The following is a 19,701-nucleotide window of genomic DNA, read 5'->3' on the forward strand; positions in this document are numbered from 1 at the left end:
CTGGTGCTGACGGGGCTGATGGGGCTGGGGAGCTTCACTGCCTCTCTGGGATGTAGCTCAGTTGTGTTTGCCCTATTACACATAAAGCACTGGGCTCTGTCCGCAGCACGGTGTGAAATAGGTCTAAGTGTGGCAGCATTGGCTGTAACCCTAACCCTCAGCTGTGGGAGGCAGGAGGATCGGAGTTCAAGGTCACCTTCAGAAACATAACAAGTTCAAGGCCAGTCTGGGCTACATTAGATCCTATCTCAAAAATAAAAAAAAAAAAATTGTAAAGCTCTCTCTGGTGTTTCCATATTCTGGAAACAGGAGACCAGATGCTCAGAGACAGAGTTCCCAGGAGAATGAGCTTAGTCTCAGTGGTAGGAGGTGGAGTCTGAGGACCACCTGTAGCCCAGAACACTGGGCTGGAAGAAATACAGAAAGCAGCAAAGCCAGGTACAAGCAGATACTGGAGACGTGGGCCGTTTTGAGTTTGCATAGGTTCAGGTGCCTCTTGGGGTCCAAGAATCCTATTCTGTGGTCATTTACTTGCAGATGCTTCCGAGTTCCTCAGTGGGCAGTAGGTGACAGAGTGAACTAGCTACCTTCCATCTTTTCTGGAGGAGGCAGCAAAAGCCTCTGGTTGAAGGGGGAAAGGTATCTGTGATACCCTTGACAGAGATTCTCCAGGGGGCCAGACAGAGCATCCTGGGCCTTGAGGTAAGTATGAGTGTCCCTGGAATTCAACTCTTAGCTCTCATCTCCTCTCTGGGAAGAAACACGGGGCCAATGGGAGCTCCGTGCTAGCCAGATCTTGGTTATATTTTTAAGTCGGCTTTGGCTGTTGTACAAACGTGCCTTGTGGTCGATTCACAGGTCCTGACTCAGAGCAGCACGGAACACATCTCCTGCCGTAAGAGGCTCTGTCCCAGTGCCGCCTTTTGAGGGGCATCAAAGCCCTGCCAGTTTGCTAGCACGTCCCCAGCCTCCAGCGTTCCTGGCTCGTCCTACCCTCCTACCCCTCCCACAGCCCCCAGCGTCACCAATGAGCAACTGCACTGCAGGAGTGCTGTGGGCAGCCTCATCTCTGGTAGGCCATGGGCTCTCCTTCCATCCCCATCTGATCTCTTCTCTGGTAGCCTCGCGGTTGGGCGCAGCCTGCTCTGGGCATTTCATGGGAGCCCACCTTGAAGCAGTGCCCTCAGTGCACTCCTGGGCTCCCACCTTCTGCAGAGACCTGGCTGGTAGTGTGTAGGCGCCCTTCACCCATCCCTCAGGCTCTCTTCTGGCTATCTCAGGGGCAAGGCTCTCCTGTCCAGAGGCTTCCCTGGCCCTTCGCTGCCCTGCCTGCCAGGACTTCCTGATCCAGTTAGGTCCAGCGAAGGCCCACACCCCACATGTTCCCCTAGTCAAGCACCGGGCACGTGGGTGCTGGTGTCTCTGCAAGGCACCTACCATGTCTCCTTGGCTCACAGCTGCTAGAAGAGTGGGGATGGAACTGGCTGCCACATCCTCCTGAGTCAGCAGACAGTGCTGCCTCTTTACCTCCCACCGTACCAACCTTCTGATTTGTCAGACAGAAATCCAGACTTGATTTAGGGGAATCATGGCTGAATGGGTAAGTCCCCATGCCTCAGTTTCCTCTCCTGAGAAATGGGATTAGTCACAGCACCTGACTGGGTGTGCCCACAGCACAACCTGGTGCGGAGTGTTGAGAAACGTGTCCATTCTGAGTGCCCCACCCCCACCAGTGATCCCTACCCAACATGGAACTTCTCCCGCTGTATCTGTTGTTGACAGCTGTCTACCTCTGAGGAGCCCATAGTGCCCCTGCCACTGCTACCAGGCCTCCTGGGGCTCTACCTGTTGTGTGTGGGGGTGCAGGGTTTGCAGTAAGAGCAGCAGCAGCAGCAGCAGCAGCAGCTGCTCACCTTGGGCCTTGCTGGATTAGCAGGGGTCATCAGCCACAGAGACATGGATGCTGTGTTCAGCGGCTCCTTCTCCGGCGATAGGCTCTGCACCAGTGTGCCGCCTTCCCAGATGCCCTACGACTCTTTCTGCTCTCACAGACCCCTCGCCATGGTGATGTGTGTGACAGAGGCCGGGGCTTTACCGCAGCAGACCCCATCGGGTGCACTTTTTACCTGGTGCCTTCTGGAGGCTCCTGGACGGTTGATACGACCTCTGGGGGATTCTGGCCACCTTTGGGCCTATTGCCGGTCTTCTAGGTGTCAGGCAGAAGGAGAAAAGAGGTTCAGAGCGGGGTGTGGGGGGGCACGGAGGTAGTAAGGAAGAGCCCATCTATGGCCTCAGGGCTTACCTCAAGCATGCCGGGTAGGAACAGAAAAGGCTGCATCCCAGGCGGAGGAGGTCCCAGGAAGATGTCTGCAAACTCAGCACGGCCTTGCTCCACTTGCCGACAGGCCGCAGGAGAGCAGGAGTCATGTCTCCTCGCTGAGCAGGTTTGCCCAGAAAAACAAAGCAGAGAGAGGCCCCATGAACTCTGAGCGAAGGGAGCCTGGCTGGGGATGGACCTTTGTCCTGGGTATTCTGAACCAGTCTGAGAGAGACGAGTACGGACAGGGACATATGGAGGAAGGGTGTGGATAGAGCAGCGGACTGGATCAGGTCAGAGCGGATAGGACGGTGTATGCAAGGGAGTGTGGACACAGCCGTGTGGGAAGGCCACAGTGGACAGTGTGGTCAGAGCGCTATAGGCAGGAGAGGATGGACAGTCCACAGGGAGTGTGGATGGAGGAGTATGGCCAGGCAATGTGAACAGAACCACCTGGACATAGCAGTGTAGACAAGGCCACAGACCAAGTGGTATGGGCGGGGCAAGCGCAGAGAGGGCAGTGTGGACGTAGCACTGTGGGCAGGGCTGTGTGTCCAGTATTAGCGGTATGTAGCATGGACTCGGGCTTGTCTGGGGTTTACACAGAGTCAGCAGACCTTGCCTGATGACGGAGGGGGAGATGGCTCCTTCAGCCAGACCAGCAGAGGCACTTGGCTCTCCAGACCACAGAGACCACACTTTGGCCTCTTTTCAGCTCAGCACAATCTGGGAAACTTTCCCCATCAGGCCCCAACCACAGCAGGTCGGGATACAGAAACTTCTGGTAACCATCAGCCCCTGCCTGGGCAATAGCACCAAGAGGCTCAGAGGATGGGCCCCAAAAGACCCTTGCCCACAATGGCTCCTTCTCCTTCCTCTTTCAGGATCCCAAGGTATGGAAGGGGCATTTTCCTGCCTCTACTCCACCCGTAGGCAGAGCTGCAATCCCAGAACCTTGTCTCTTTTACAGTTAAATGGTTTAGCCCAAATGGTGAGTTCTAGCGCTAGTTGGTTCAGGGTTCCTGGTTCCTATCAAATACAAGCACGCACCACAGTCTACTTTCCTGTAGGACCGAGTTTCAGGGTCCTTCCAATGGCCTTTGACCTGAGGGTCGCTCATTGGGGAAGAGACACAAGCCCCTTGAGAGCCAGAAGATCGGGGAGTTCTAAAGGGGGAAGGTCTGACTAGAGCTGCAGAGGGGGTGGGGTGTTCACGGGAGAGCCACGCGCGGCAGAGGCTGGAGGACAAGGGTAGAGCAGAGGGTTGTAGTCGGTGGGGTCCCGAAAGAGGAGGTACAGTCTGGGCCAGCATCATTGGGGGTGGTGAGATGTCCCAGGGCAATGTCTCTTCAAGGAAAAGGCGTTTTCAGGTGGGACCCCCCGCATGCTCCGATTTTGGGGCTGGCTCCCTTGGGACTGGGGTGAGTGCAGAAGTTGTCTTTCATCTGTGTGCTACACAGGGCCCTGGGGCCAGAGGCTTTAATGTCCCTTCCCCAGAGCCCAGGTTTGCAGCAGCTGGGCCTCTGACCTACCTCCAAATTACAGGTGGGAGAATTATTTCTCTCAGAGGTGTATTAATTTTGTCTTATGGTGCATTAATAAAAACCTTTTTCTTATGCAAGGACATTCCTTAGCTAATGTCCTTCCCTGAAGCTCTGCCCTGCACCACTGGCGTCCTGGGCAACGACTGGGAACAGCAATGCTGACAACACGGTTTTCAGCTCTCCACACACAGCCATGGGCACCGGCTCCACCACCTCCTTTAAGGACAACGTTTGGCATTAAGATGCCAGCTCTGTCTTCGTATCTCAGAGACGTGTGCCAGTCAGGGTGACTGCTGGGTGGCCCCTACCTGAGGACACTGACAACTCGCACTTCAGGCCATGACTTCCCATGTGCCAATTCTGGGAAGCAGAGTAGGTAAGGACCTGGTAGGGATTTCTGATGGGCAAATAAATATATCTATACCCAGGCAATGGGTGTCTGCCTCCCTCGGGCTGGGAGGTTCTGGCCACACTGTTAAAGGCCTTCTCCAGACATCACCACAGCTGGCTTCCGTGGAGCATCTGCTTGATGCCATTCCTCTGTGGTCCTATCTGGTGACCCCATCTAATAAAGACTGTCACTGTTACCATATGGTTGCTGAAAAAATGGACATTCAGACAAGGTAAGTGGGAGGCACAGTGACACTGTATGACATTATGCCACTTACGTGAACCACGCCGCTTCATGGGGAAAGAAACACGTAACAGTGGGAACCTGGCAGCCTGGTTCCTCGGCCCACACAGAACTGACACTTGAGGCCATCTGGATATGAACCTTCCTCCAGCCCAAGAGTGAGGCTGTCTGGCTGACCACAACCCTTGACATCTCAAATAAGAGAAGTCTTCACTTCTCACCTTTGCCTCTTAGATCCCTGTGGCCCGGCAGGCTTTCCTCCCTGCAGGCGTGGTGTCCAGACAGGCCACGCAAGGTCACCAGCTGCCTCTCCTATGCTAACCCTGTGTGTATCTGGACAGAGAGCTTAGGGGAGGGGAGACTCATGGGGACAGGCTACAGGCACCCACAGCATGTGGCTTCTCTAGAGGAAAGGGGCACTTGGAAGGCTCGCCAACTGTCCTGTCCACCGCTTCTCCATAGTGGATGAGGATCAGGCTCCACGAGAAGACCGTTAGGACCCTCTAGACCCCAGCTCCAGGGCAACTGTCACATCTTCAACCCTATCATCAGTGGCGACCGCCCATGCCCACACCATGCCAGGTCCTTCTCCTGGTGCCTTGGTGTAGGCTGGCTTCTGTTCTGCTCATACGCTCTCACTTCTCACGGGGGTAGGTAGGTGTCATGTTCCGGCTCCTGGCTCCTGGGAAAACAGATGCACGGCTTCCTGCTCTACCCATGTGCTGTCCCCAGGACGTCCACACACTGCAGTCACAGGCATTGGGTCCCCAAATACAATTCCCCTTCTCCTCCATACAGACAGAAACCCTTTCTCCAACTAGTTACCCGTACTCCTCTCATTTTTCTACCCTGTCCTTGAGTCCAGGTCACTACTGTCTACAGTGGGACAGCCATGATGCTCCCAGACATCACCAATCTGCCCTGTAACCTATTCCTCACCCCCAGCATAAAACTGGTTCAGAGCATGGATGGGGCCCCCGTGACGGTCGCCCTAAACTTCCCAGGGCTTTGCCTGCCTTGGGGCACGAGTGAAACCTCCAGGCAGAGGGCATGGACCAGATCACACCCTGTGTCTCATGCTCTGAGATCTGCTAGAGTGTCAGAGGGCGAGCCCCTCTGCTCCACACTCTCCGCACTCTGGCTGAGCCCCCTGCACCCTGCTCATCCTTCAGCCTCCTCAGAGCCTCCCTCACCAGCTGCCTCCCATGCCCCAAGGGCTGTTTGTTCCCGTTCTGCAGTCCTGAGTGCTTTGCCGTGGTAGCACCTGGAGATGTCAGGACTAATTCTGCCCCTGCTGCCATGGATCTCCATGGCTGTGTTTCTGACCTCCTGCTCCACTCACCCTGGGGCACTGTTCTCACTGTGCCCACCCTGTCTGTAAACTTAGTCCTATTAGGACAAACCTAATAGGCAAAAGACTGCGAGAGCTTCCTAAAGGCTCAAGATCTCGCTGCCTAGAAGAGATAAGCCGCAGTGTGGCTATCAGATAGGGCAGCAATGCTGTCAGGAGAAGTGTCTGTCTTCCAGCCACTGCCAGCCAGGGGGTCACTTCCAAAGCCTGAAGAGACACAAGGAAGAGGTATTCCAGCACCACACACGAGCCCACACCATCCCCAGAGGGGGAACCACCCTTGACTGCAGTTCTAGAGCAGGAACTTTGCAGCCGGCAGTTTCTGTGGTAGATACTAAGTGCTCTGTGAAGATGCCTGGTACATTTTTTGGAGGCTCTCCTGCCCAGTAGCTACATTTGCTATTCCCCTGCAACCAAGAGGCCCAGGAACGGGATTCTTAATCTCTGGGAACCAACCCTAAGGCCTCTGCCGGTGCTGATGGCAATTATGGCTTTATCAGCAAGATAAAGGTTGCTGGGCCACCTCAGGGAAGGAGGCTCTGGAGAGCGGAGGCTCTGCTAGGGATCAGGACGGGCAGCCTGACCTCCCTGTGAAGGAAATATCAATTAATTATCTTTTTACAGGCAAACCAATTAGACTCCCTAATCGCCTGTGTAGGACACCGAGGCAGAAGGCAGAGAAACTGCAGGAATAAACAACACTGAGAGGGCTTGCCTCACCGTGAAACGGCCGCCCTGGGCCCAGGGAGCACAGGCTGTGGGCTCAAATATTTTCTTTGTTTAAGTGAATTAAAAAAAAAAAAATCAAATGTTACTAGCCCTGAGGGGCCAGAATGGACTCGCCTGGAGGTGACCAGACACAGGGCATTAGTCTTCAGTGTGCACTCCATTAGCTAAGGAGCTGTGCAGTGCCTAGGTAAGTTAGCAGTACAGTTCCCATCAGAAGGACACCTGAGGGAGGTCTCTCTCCATGCTGCCCAGGGCCAGGCAAGCAGCCTGGGCACTGAGAACTTCCCAGGTGTCCAGGTGAGGCTTTCCGTGCTGATAGTGTGTCTGCCCTGCTCATCTAGGGGTGCTCTTGTTCTTTTGGCCCCACTGTGGCTAGGACTAACCGGGAAGGTCTGCCATCAGCCGACAGAGGTTCCACCCTATAGCTAGGGGGCGGCAGTGCCTGATCCGTCTCCAGTCTCTGCACAGGCCTCCCCAGCATGTAGCCTTCCAGCTCCAACTCCGCTGTTACAAACCAGCAGAAACGAGTCAATTGTGTGCAGCTCCCTGAGGCTCCCAGGACCAGAGCCTTGCTAAGCGCTTCAGATGCAGCTTGCACACACCCAGTGACCGCCCATTGCCCCCTTCACAAGTAAGGGAATAGACACAGCCATACGGGGCTCTGCAGGTGCCCAGGCCTGGGGGGGCTGTTCCTGCTTGGTTTGAAATGACTCCTGTCAGTCTCTTGGCCTCCAGTTGGTGGCACAGTATTTTGGGAGGTTGAAGAAACTTTGAAAGGAATCAGGTCACTGGGCTTAGATTTGAAGGTTATACCAGGTCTTCAGTCTTCAGTAGAAGACAGAGGCCAAGGAGAGGGTGCAGTGGGGAAAACATTTGCTGAACAGGCTTGAACCCTGAGTTTGGATCCCCGGGGCATGCACAAAAGCAGGGCACAAAAGCCTCTGACTCCCCCGCTACCGCACACACCAATATATGTATGTATTGGCTGTGAGTCTAGCCTTTAATGGCTGAGCCATCTGCCCAGCCCACATCACTATATATAAAGACCCTCCTCCATGTTCTTGTTGCTATGACATCTTGCCCAAGTGCATGGGGTCAAGTGGCCATAGATGGAAACCCTGAAAACCTTGAGCCAAAATAAACCCTTGCTCCAGGGCTGGAGAGATGGCTCAGCAGTTAAAAGCACTGGTTGCTCTTCCAGAGGACCTGGGTTCAATTCCCAGCACCCGCATGGCAGCTCACAACTGTCTGTGATCCTAGTTCCAGGGGATCTGATACCTTCACATCAATTCACATAATATAAACTTAAATAAATTGGAAACAAAACAAAGACCCTTGCTCCTCTGAGTTGCTGATGTTCAATGTTCTGTCATAACGCCCCATAGGTAACTAAAACATCACAAGGGTGGAAAGGCACTGGTCTCAGTTTTGGAGTCCCAATGGGCTGTGCATGCACGCCAGTGACCCCTCTCCGAGAATCAGTTGTGTAAATGGGTTTTTATTGTGTAGGAAAACTGCACAGAGTCTTCAACTTCAGCATTGCCCTGTTCCTCTCCCCTACAGGCCAATTTTTGGTGTTTCTTTTTTTATTTGTTTGTTTTGAGATTTTTTTTTATTTTTATTTTATGCATTACGGTATTTTGCCTGCATGTATGCCTATGTACTACATCATGCCAGGTGCTAGAGGAAGGCAGGAGAGGACATTTGATTGATTCCCTGGAACTAGAGGTACAGACAGTTGTGAGCTGCCCTGTAGGCGCTAGGTATTGAACCTGAGACCTCTGGAAAAGCAGACAGAGCTCTAAACTGCTGAGCCATCTCTCCAAAAGCTCCACCTCCCCTGATCGAACTCTCTCCCTAGGCCAGGCTGGCCTTGAACTCAGAGATTCGCCTGCCTCTAGCCTCTGCTGCTTAGTGCGAGAGTGTGTCCCTGTAATCCCAGAACTCAGGAGGTGCAGGTAGGAGAATCAGAAGTTCAAGGTCATCCCTAACTCGGCACGTGAAGCCAGCCCAGGTTACAGGAGGCCTTGCCAAAAACAAACAAACAAACAAAAACTCGTTTCCAAACGTTGATTTCTACAACCCTGGGCAGGGGTGGTGTATGGCCTGATGAGAAAGGTAACTGTGCCTTCTGTTTTCTGAGCCAAGCTCAGTGACAGGCACAGTTGTAGCTGCTGAGTAGAGCCACAAGGTTCTATGGCAGTGCAAAGCCTGCCGGGGCCCAGTAAGGTCTGCCCTGCTTTCCTGAAACACAGAAAATGGACCTTATGCAAACACTCTTGAGTGTTTTATGGGAGCTTGTCTTGGGATCCAGAGTGAACACCAGAGTGCCATTTCTGTTCGGGTTCCACTGAGTGGCTATTTTAAAAAAGAATTTAAGGCGGGGTCTCATTATATAGTTCAGGCTGGTCTAGAGCTACGTAGCCCCAGCCGTCCTTGAACTCATGATAATCCTCCTGCTTCACCCTTCTAAGTGTTGAGGTAGCAGGCAAGAGACACCGCCTGTCCCACGTGATTTCTGAGGAGCCCACGCTCTGTGCCACACCTAAGCTGGCTGGAAACTCCTTTGTGAAACTCTGCAGCCTCAGGCACGCGGCTGCTCCATGCCTGCCTTCTGGAGCTCTGTGTCAGAACTGCTTTGGAACAGGGAAGCCAGCGAGCTGCTGCTGGCAGGCTTCCAAGACTGGGCTAATTCGAGGCTCTTTCTGAGTCTGTTTCTGACACCCCCACCCACTCCTCGCCTTCAGGAGGCTCTCCCCAGCCAAGCTGTTTGTGTACAGCAAAACAGCAAGGCTGGGCCACTGGGACAGCCCCAGGCTCTGTAGGGATGCTGGAAGGGCCCCAGGCCAAGGGGAATTGGTATGGGGTCCCCAGGTGTTCTGCTTATGTGGGGTTCCTGATTGCTTTCAATCTCGAAGGCACCTCTGCTCGGGGGCAACAGCTGTCCAGGGCAAGCCAGGGAGTGAGAGCCGAAAAGCAAGCAGCAAAGCCACCCCAGGGACAAGTCTGGGTATCCACCAAGGCTGTAGCCCTTCTGAAATCCTGCCCTGCTCTGAATGGGTGTGGCCTGGAACCTAAGACCCTTGTGTCCCTGGGGAAGGGTGGACACACAGTCCTCCAGATTAGGGCACCTCAAGGGAGCAGAAATCCAGGAGAGAGCCCTGGGTCAAGGCCTCAAGTGAGCAGAGCTAATCACAGATGATCGTGAATGGTTGGGGTTCCCACACCGGCTAAACTCATGCCAGCAAGTCACAGAGTAAGGAGAAAGGCTGGCTGACTGACGGGGTCCTGAGTACAGACAGCAGGGGTCCTGGGTGGAGAGGGCAGGTGAGGTGGGAGATGCCAAGGCTGATTCTTGTTGACGTGGCTTCTCTTTTTCACTTCTGTCCTCAGGGTCCCTGAAGCTGGGTGCGGTGGCGCACACCTTTGATGTCAGCACTCGGGAGGGAGATACAGGAGGATCTCGGTGAGTTCCAGGCCAGCCTGGTCTACATAAGTGAGTCTAGGACAGCCAGGACTTCATAGAGCCTGTTTTTATTTATTTGTTTATTTGGTTTTTTAGACAGAGTTTCTCTGTGTAGTCCCCGGCTGTCCTGGAATTCACTCTGTAGACCAGGCTGGCCTTGAACTTCCAGAGATCCACCTGCCTCTGCCTCCTGAGTGCTGGGATTTAAGGCCTGCACCACCACCACCTGGCTCATAGACATTGTAAAACAAAATGAAAGAAACAGTAACAACAAAGCTGTCCTTGAGGCTGTTGGTCAGGATGCAGGCAACCTCGCTGCTTGTCTGGCGGAAGGTCTTTAGAATGGCCCAAAGTCACAGGAGAGGTGACCTCAGCACTGAGGGTCACCTGTGAAAGCAGGGGTGACCCTGCAGACTCTAAGGTCTCAGGCACCGAGGAGCTAGTGTTTCCATGGAGGCAGGCCCTAGTCTGGGGATCCACCTGTCCCTGCTGCCTCTACCAAGGTCCTCCTTAGAGTGCGCCTTGCTTCGTCTCATTATGCCCCTGAATGGTTTCAGCATTGGTGCTGTCAGCACAGAATGACAGCAGAGTAGGTAGAGCCACCAGGCAGCGATGGCACATGTCACCTACCATTTACGACGCAGTGCATCTGCTGTCCCGTACAATCTACCTTGACTTACTGTCCCCAGAGTCCTGTGCTGCTCCTGTAGAGCCTGCTGCCACCTCCTTCCTAGCAGTGACAGAGAGGCCTCCTGGTTCTCAGAGCTGGGGGGGACTTAGGTGTCCAGCTCCAAAGAGAACAATGGGGCTGACAGGACAACCATCTATGTTCCGCTGTAGACTCTAGCTGTGGAGGCCAGCGGGGTTGCTGGTACTTGGGAGGACGGGCACAGAAGGGTGCAAGGGCTGCAGGCTCCATCCTGACATCGGGGTGCTGCTCAAACCTGTCCAGCAACCGCAAACTCTTAGGAAACAGCAGGGCAGGTAGGAGGGCAGGAAAGTCTTTTTTTACTCATAAAAGCTGATGGGGAACTAGGGCTGTGGCTCAGTGGTACCGGAGTGCTGGTATTCTCAAGGCCCTGGCTTCCATCCCTAGGGCTGTGAAGTCCACAGAATAAAACGTCTCAGACCTACGGACACTCAGACGCAGTCGGCGGCAGGGCTTACAGTTCAGACAGACCTAAGGTTTCCTACCAAGTCCCTCTTCACCGCAGTTTACAAAACACCTGTCCATGGCAGGCACACAAGGGCGGAGACCCGGGCTGTTCCCTGGCTGCTGTGACCCTGGAGCCTATGGACCATCCAGACCTCTCTGCCACAGGCCCCACTGTAGTCCTACAGGGTCCACTCGGAGGCCTGGGTACAGTGGCAGCTTCGGGTCCCCCTGAGCACAGTCTCTTCCCCTTGAACTCTAGCGGGATTTATGGGGCTTCAAGGCCACCTAAAATGTCACCTGCCATCAGACTTACAGGACATCCCAGACCTGCTTCTCTGGGTTTTAGGCACACACTCTCAGTGGTCCCTGATTCGGGGTCATTATTCTTTATTTAAATGCCCCACATTGTCTCAGGTTGCGGCTGGAGCTCCTATCTCCGGCAGACACTCTTAGCGGGTCCCCTCCCACCCAGCTCTGCGGGTCCTCATCGCCACACTCTGGTTCTCATGAGGGCAGGGTTGGAGATCCAGCACCAGGTGCTATGCCTGCTCTCTGCTGCCGGCGGGGGGGGGGGGGGAGCTGCTCACACCCCCAGCTGTTTGTACGCAGGTGTACAGGCACACAGCTTTTATCATTGCCTATAATACCACACTCAGACACCCTTTGGCTCCTGAGGGTCTTATTTTCCATATCTCACCTCCTGCCTCGGGGCTCTCAAGGCAGGGACTCACTGGACCTACCCTAGTGTCTGGGCTCTTTACCGCTGTGGTCCTCACAGAGCCTCCCCCAACCTCTCAGGCTCAGACCACTCCTTGCCGTGAACCCTCCTCATGCCACTTAGGGCCCCTCTTCCATGCCCTTAGCATCCTTCATGGGCCCCAAGCTACGCCCTCATTGTTAAGATGTAATAACTTTAGGATTGATGTTTTTCAGGACAGGAAGGGAGGAAATAGCAAGAGAGAAGCTCAGGACTGGTGGGATTACTCAGTGGGTAGAGATGCTTCTTGTCAAACCTGACCAAAGTTTGATCCCCAGGAACCACAGAGTGGAAGCAGAGAACCGCCTCCCATGAGTAAAGTCAAAAATAGAATTAGACCTCTTTTTAATGTATGAAAAGAGAGGACCTGTGGAAATCCAGAAACCTCGAGAGGAAGGGAGGCAGTGAGAGACCCAACTTTACTCAAAGACAAAAGAGCTGAGCCCTGAGGATGGGAGGGGTCCTTTCCCTCCTCCACCCCTTGCTGAGGGCTAATGTGTGGGGACCCCACACACCTCGCAAGACCTCTGTGTGTCTCTGCACAGATATCGATCATCTGAGCCAACTTCGACTCCTATTGCTGTTTTGGCATGGGAAGGAATACATCTTTTCATGCTATATTTTTCTGGAACATTCCCTCTATGTAATAATTCCTCAAAAAGGAAATCATAGATCGAACTTCACTTTAGAAATACGGCTCTCTCGGGCTATTCTGCCATAATTAACCGCAGACAATTAATATTAGAATGCAGTGTCACCCCGTGAGGCAATGAAATTTCCAGAAATTCTTGCTACACATTCCGCCACTTTATTGGCAAGATTGAATTAGCAGTAAAGGGCACCTTGGTTTTTAAAACTGTCATACAATAATGGTTGATTCTTCATAGATAGAACGCGGTGAATACTCAAAACCGTTTGTCCGAAACATGAAAAGGAGAAGTCATTCGTACCAATTGAAACATTCACTAGGAGGTTTTGTGTATTACGGGGGGAGGGGAGGGCGGGGAGGAAAGAAAGAAAGAAAAGAAAAGAAAATCGACCTTCTCTCTCATGGCACTGGCTCCTCTAGGTTCCCAAAGCTAATTTGCAAGGGATTGTCTGAGCCACGGGCCCGGAGCCCACCTCGTTCCTCCTGCAATCACCAGCCGGCGCCCACAGCGTCCACCCGCAATCACCCGCACCTGCCACATGAGTCAATGGGCCCAAATTGCGGGGCGCGACAGACGCCCCACCGAGAACAAGGAACACAAAGGACTCTGCGCTTCAAGCTGTGGGTGGGAATTACAAAAGGTTAAGAGACTAAATATAAAAAGCCCTTTGAATATAAAATCAATGTGCTTTGTTGCTAAAATCTGGGTGCTGTAATTTATCCAAAATAGGACTTGCAATATCTGGCAATAGTCCACGCCTAGGAATTGTCGGTGATGCTCATCGAAATGCAAATAGTCTACTGGAAACTTAAAAACAATTAAAACAACTGAAATATTTCATATCAACAGAATAATGAAATACCACACTTCGCAATTACCTATTACTGACATTAGGCCTCCAGAAACAGAATACATTTTCTCTTTTCAGTTTAGTTCTTTGTGGAAGTATAAACACAAGTTTTTGGAGGGCTTGTTTATTGAATTGTCTGGAATCCCAGACCAAGGAAGACTGAGACCCTAAGTCCCAGTTGGAGGCGAGGTGGGCCGAGGCCAGGGATGCCTGGGAAGAGGGGCAGTATCCTGAGTTGCCTCAATGACCTGGTGACTGGTACCTGGTGAGCAAACCTCAAGCCATCTCCCTACGGGTGAGGGTAGGGGAGCTGGACTTGGGCAGCAGGCTCTCAGGGGGTCGGTGGCCTTCAACCAGCAGACAGTGCCTCCTGCAGCCTCTGCTGCCGGCATTGCCGAGCTCCCCTCACAAGGCCACTGTGCCACATTCCAGTCCAGAGACACCGGGGGGGGGGGGGGGGGTAGGCTGGGGATGCCGAGGATCTGCAGAGGGCAGCGCTGTTTCTACCTTGGGGATGGGGCTCCCTCTGCCTTGGCTGTTGGCTGCAGGCTTCAGGAACACGTTGAAACACTGATGATTAAAGTGTGTCCCACCTCCTGCGCTGCTTTAATTTCAGGTCTGACTCACGAGCACTCCAGAGTCTCCTTCCCACCTCCTCCTCGGGGCAACCTGACCTCTGAGCTGGGTTGTCCAAACGGAAACCCCTCAGTGCTCAAAGGGGCGAACATGTTGTCCTCTAGTGAGCACACGGTAGGAGTCGGCCTAGGTGGCGCATCCCCCTCGCTCTCACGTGGCCCTCTCTGTACTCCCTGTCGGCCTGGCAGAAGCAGTAGCCTGCTCACTCACTGTTACAGCTGGGAAGCCCCCCACCATAGTCCCACAGGTCTGGGGTGCTAGAGGCTGGGTTGCACGGCTTTAGGGGTCACAGTGGGACAGCTTTTGTCACAGATGCAAAGTGGAGGCGTGATCTGTGCCTGAAGAGGTGCTGGGGACCCTGTCTGATATCTGCGTGTGGATGATGTGCCTTGATGGGATTTCTACTTGGCAAAGATGCTTACAGTCCAGTTTCCCCTTCATCCCTGATAATGGAGCTTAATCTTCGTTGGCACATGACATTTATCTCCTCGTGGCCTGGTATAAAGCCGTGTGACCCTTCTGCCCCTCATATTTTCTTCCTTCCCAGTAAGCACGATATCCGAAGCTTGTGTAGCCTTCTAGGACGTGGCATGGTAAATGCACAACAACAAGAAAGAGACTAAGAGGCAGAAATGGGGATCCCACGACTGGATGTGGATCTGCCCCGCCCCTGGGCGAGGTACGGGGGAGAAGCAAACATCAATGGAGCTGAAGTTATTATTGGGTCATTAGCTAAAACCAGTCGTATCTCATCTTCTCACAGTGAAGTCGCAGTTTTCAGGAGCTCAGGTCACTCCCATTCTTGGCTCTAGCTGTGCTTGGTGCCTGGTATGCAAGAGACACACGGCTTCTGGTGGAACCTTCATGCCCTGCACAGAAGCACCATCCTAAGGTGCCTCGGCAGGAACAAGACCCATGCAGCTTTTGGTCCCCGTCATCTCGGGCTTTCTGCTGAGTTAACAGTCATTGATGTGAGCTCCTTGGGCTCTTGTCCCCGCCTTGCCCTTTGGTGGCCTGTCTGGATGGTGAGATGAGCGGGCAGTTTCTGAGGTGACTAGACGTCTAATCAGGACGTCCTTGACCTGGCTCCTTCCACCTTGCCAGCGTGGGCAGCAGTTCTAAGCTGGCCCTCAATCCTTCACCTTCAGAACCACAGACCTGAGAAAGCCTCATGGCCTCGTCAGATCTGCCTAGAAGGGAGGGGTGTTGGCATCAGGGACACAGCAAGACAGCAGACAGGGACAAGAGCAAGATGACCAAGGTTTCTGTCTGTCTGTCTGAAATACTGAAGTCCACTCTATGGACATAGTCCTTGGTCCGCTTTCCCCTTACGCAATGAGACTGTTTCAGATTTGTACCCGTTGTTGCTGTCTCTGAGGGACCCAGGACTCCACTCTGGCTGCAGTCTCCAGGCACAGCCTGGCATTTCTTCTATGCAGGACTTGCCTTTTAGCTCCTTGTCACAGGTTGAAGCATGCCTCCCCAGGTGCCTCCTGCCTGCCGACCCAGAGAAGGACTCCAGGCACCGTCTCAGATGTGGGGAGCCTCAGCCAGGCTCTTGACAGGGCTTGTGTCCTAAGCTGTAGCAGTCAGGCTTCCTAGCTGCAGGGGGTCATCGCTCTTTGGTTGAGGGTCTTTTTTTTTTTAATCAGATGTTGCTCTTGCCCAGGACAGAGTTAAGCTTCCTTAGTGACTTAAGGGCTCTGCAGAATGCCTAGGGAGCAAAGGCACATGGCCAAGGGCCCCTCCATCCTGCAGAGGCCTGATGGCCAGTGTGAAAACCTGGAGGCGCTGGGTGGGACCCCTGCGGGCGGGCACTGCTGGGGCAGAGGAGTCAGGGGTCTTTGTCCAGGGCACAAGGCAGACTAACAGGAGAGAGGAACTAGAAAGGAAAGGCAGTGTTGGGAGCTGCACTGAGAGAAGGAAAACTAGTTTGACTGGATCGTGGCTGAAAATTAGTAGTACAATAAATCTGTCCTAAGTGGGACCACAGCAAGCAAGGGTAAGACAGAGAAATGAGAGAGCTGTAGAAGCACTCACAAGCGTGCTCGCTTTGCCCGCCACTGGCTGCTACAAAAGAGCTGCTCTCCCCGGCTCCTGGTAGCCCTCCTGGCTTGGGCCTCTGCCCGTTCTTGCCAGGGATCTGGGTCTGAAGTGCACGGAATGGAGCAGGAGAGTTACTTCAGGTGGAAGTCATTCTAGGGGCATGTTCCAGTCCTGGAGCCCTGGGGGCTGAAGGCCCCGGAGAAGGAGGGGAATCCGTGTGTCTCTTGCTCAGTGAACGCTCCCAGTGTGGTCCAAGGGCCTGAAACTGCCTACCCAGAGGTCACTCCTGGGCCCTTCAGTCTACCTGCTAAGACAGATGGGCAGACAGAGCCAATTTTTACCCATTCTCTTGGGCAGGGAAGTTTTAAGAAATAGGCAGAAAGCTGTTTCTCTGACCCTTGGTCTGCCACCTCGGTTCAGTCTAGATGTAAGTGGGTCCACCCTCACCTCGCCCTCCTGCACAGGGAGGGGGACGGGTGGGGTGACCATACACGTGGCCTGCCAGCTCTTAGTTTACAGTCTGGTTAGAAACAACAGGGAAATGGGAGTCCAGGCTCCCACAGTTGGGTTCAGGGGTGCTGGCCAGCCCTCGAGGAGCTCCCAACAGGGATTGATGACCAGAGATGTAGCTTAGTGGTATGGAATTTGCCTAGAATGACCAAGGTCAGTGTCAGACTTGAGGTGTCAGACACAAAGCCTCATGCTTTTTCTGAAAGGAGGGCCGTGCCTAAATGCCTAAGTGGCTCAGTGCCCGAGACCCCGAGGTGACACTTCCGGACAGGTCCCAGAAGGAACCTGGGCCTGGCTCCTGTGTTAACCACTCGGTGTACTGGGGACCCCTGGGGGCCCTGTGCCCCCTCAGTGACCTCTTCTCAGACTGTCCTGTGATAAAATCACAAGGACCAGGCTCTGGGCGACACAGGAGACAGGGCAGGCACCTTCCAGCAGCACAGTGCAGAGCAAGCTCCGAATTCTGGGGCCTGGTTTTCATTGAGACCGCAGCACTTGGCTCGGAAAGTCTCTCAGAGCGGAAGGCGTGGCGCCCAGCGAGTATTTTTATGCAGAAATATGAGAACTATTCTGCCGAGGCAGCATGAAATTACTCCTGTAACCGAGGTGGAGTCAGACAAAGGGGGAGATGGGCCAGGCTGGCTCCCAGGGTCCCGGGGAGGTGCTGGCCCCCAGACCAGATCAGCATGGCTTCTGCTCATGGGCGCACGGGGTCTGGTTGTCCTCTGGAGACTACAGCTTGCCCATAAGGAAAGAATATGAGCCCCACCCCAGCCTTTGTGTTCACACGAAGGACCTGCAACCTTTGCTGCTCATCTCAAGATGGCTGTTTGGACAGTCATCTTCCTGTCAGAAATGTTGCTGCCCTGGCAAAGACAGGCCTATCACACTCTGGGCTCTGGGCATCTCTGGCCCCTGCTGTCAGGATTTCTGGGGCATCAACGGGCCAGCACCCCAAAGACCTGTGCTGCTGAGACTTGGAACTGCCATCTTTCCACTGTCCTTTATGTCCCTCTTCTGTCATGTGACTAACACAACCGCAGAGAGGACAAGTCGGGGTGACTGCAGGGAGGGTCTCAGAAGGCTCAGGACAGCTTAGGCACCACCATCAGGAGAGAGAGCCTGTGAAGAGCCTGAGCTGGAGTCAGAGAAGACCTGGCAAGAGAAAGAGCGAGACTTGCTGGAAGCCACAGGCTGTACAGCCAGGAGGGGCAGGAGAGGCAGAGTCAATGGAGAGGTTGGGCCATCTGAGGAAAAGAGGAGCCAGGGAGGAGGAACTGTCCCTCCTAAGGCCAGCCAGAAGGTTTCTGGGCGGAAAGGCTGAGACGGGCAAAAGGGCTCTGGGATGGAGTTGTGTCAGGGCTGCGGAGAATGCCTAAATGGAAGCTTCAGTGTTTTCCTGACTGCACAGACACCTGGACCTCACCGATGGACTAGCTGCAAGGAAGGGACTCTACCAAGGGCTGTGTGTTGTTTGCAAGGACAAACGGCGTCAAGGTAGGACCCTGGCTCCCACCGGCAGCCACAGCGAAGCAACAGGTGGGACAGACATGTCTGAGGCACACGTGTGATGACCAGAAATGTTCTCTCAAATGCTGGCCTTTGCCAGGAATGGTGGTATAGATCTATAATCCCAGGAGTGGTGGTATATATATCCATAACCCCAGGAATGGTGGTATAGATCCATAATCCCAGGAGTGGTGGTATAGATCCATAACCCCAGGAATGGTGGTATAGATCCATAATCCCAGCACTCGGGATTTTTGAGACAGAGTCTTGCTATGTAGCTCCTACAGCCATCTTCCTCCTGCCTCTGTCTCAAAAATCAACTAAGAAACCAACTAAGCAACTGCCCGCCACTATCTAATCCAGTCTTATATACAGGTTGTGCAGAGCTAGGACTTTTACCTCCACGCCACATCTGCCCTTGGTGTCAGATCTGGGACGTGCACAGCTTCCTACCCCACTTTGCCTTTCTAATCACCTAGAGCAGCGGTTCTCAACCTGTGGGTCATGACCCCTGAGGGAAGAACCACACTTTCACAGGAACACCCATAGCAGTAGCCAGATTACAGTTACGAAGGAGCAATGAAAGTAACTTTCGGTTGGTGTCACCACAGCGAGTCGCGGCATCAGGAAGGTGCAGAACCTCTGACCTGGCGCCTATATCTGTGCCTGGCAGCCAGAAAGCTAGGATCCCAGTCCCGGGGGCCACAGAATCCACAAAGGGCCCCACACATAACGTGTGCGGTTTTGCAGGAAGACACCCTCTAACTGAACCTTCTCACTCCAGAAGAACTGACCCGATGCAGGCCCACAGCAGGGAGGCCACAACAAGGCACATGAGACCATGAGATCCCGAGTGGCACCTCACCTCCTGCTGGCCTGCAGAGCCCACCTCCAGTCAGGTGCCTGTATTAATGCACACGTACTGTTGACCTCCTGCTGGCCTGCAGAGCCCACCTCCAGTCAGGTGCCTGTATTAATGCACACACACTACCAAGGTTGCCCCTGTTGCCGTATTAAGATGCAAGCTGAGCCGGGCATGGCAGTGCACACCTTTAGTCCCAGCACTCAAGCCGAGGTAGGCAGATCTCTGTGAGTTTGAGGCCACTCAGTTCTACAGAGCGAGTGCTAGGACAGCCAGAGATATGTAGAGAGACCCTGTCTCAAAGAAAAAGATGCGTGCTGAATATTTATGATGCATCCAAGTATAAGAGAACTTAATATCACCAGACACAACAAACCGCAGTGATTAAACTTCAATTGCATGAATAATTCTCAAATGACTCAAAGTAAATCTGGCTCTGAATTCTTCCAGGATGAAGTTCCACCTGCCTGGCACGGAAATAGGGACCACATCTTTGTGAAATGTGAACCAAACACACGTGCGGTAAAATGGCCTGGAGAGCCAGGCAGCTGGTGACCGCTCAGCCTAGGTTGGGTCCTGCAGCTTTGGCTGGGTTTGTGTGGTAAGGATGCAGGCCACATGGTCACCCAGGATAGGAAGCCCCATTTCCCGGTACATCTGCTCTGTGCTGACAGCGCTTCAGGC

At 53.7% G+C, this 19,701-nt stretch overlaps 1 protein-coding gene across 1 annotated transcript in view; it reads right to left on the minus strand.

Moving 5' to 3' along the window:
- Positions 1 to 19,701, minus strand: part of Morn1 (MORN repeat containing 1) — a 58,968-nt gene that overhangs the window by 14,664 nt on the left and 24,603 nt on the right. Inside the window, exons 11-12 of the mRNA XM_057785095.1 lie at positions 2,303 to 2,436; positions 2,127 to 2,206 (exon numbers count right to left, since the gene is read on the minus strand). Coding sequence (XP_057641078.1) covers positions 2,127 to 2,206; positions 2,303 to 2,436 — 214 coding nt within the window. The remainder of the gene's footprint in view (positions 1 to 2,126; positions 2,207 to 2,302; positions 2,437 to 19,701) is intronic.

Source organism: Chionomys nivalis, chromosome 11 (assembly GCF_950005125.1).
Source record: "Chionomys nivalis chromosome 11, mChiNiv1.1, whole genome shotgun sequence".
NCBI lineage: Eukaryota > Metazoa > Chordata > Mammalia > Rodentia > Cricetidae > Chionomys > Chionomys nivalis.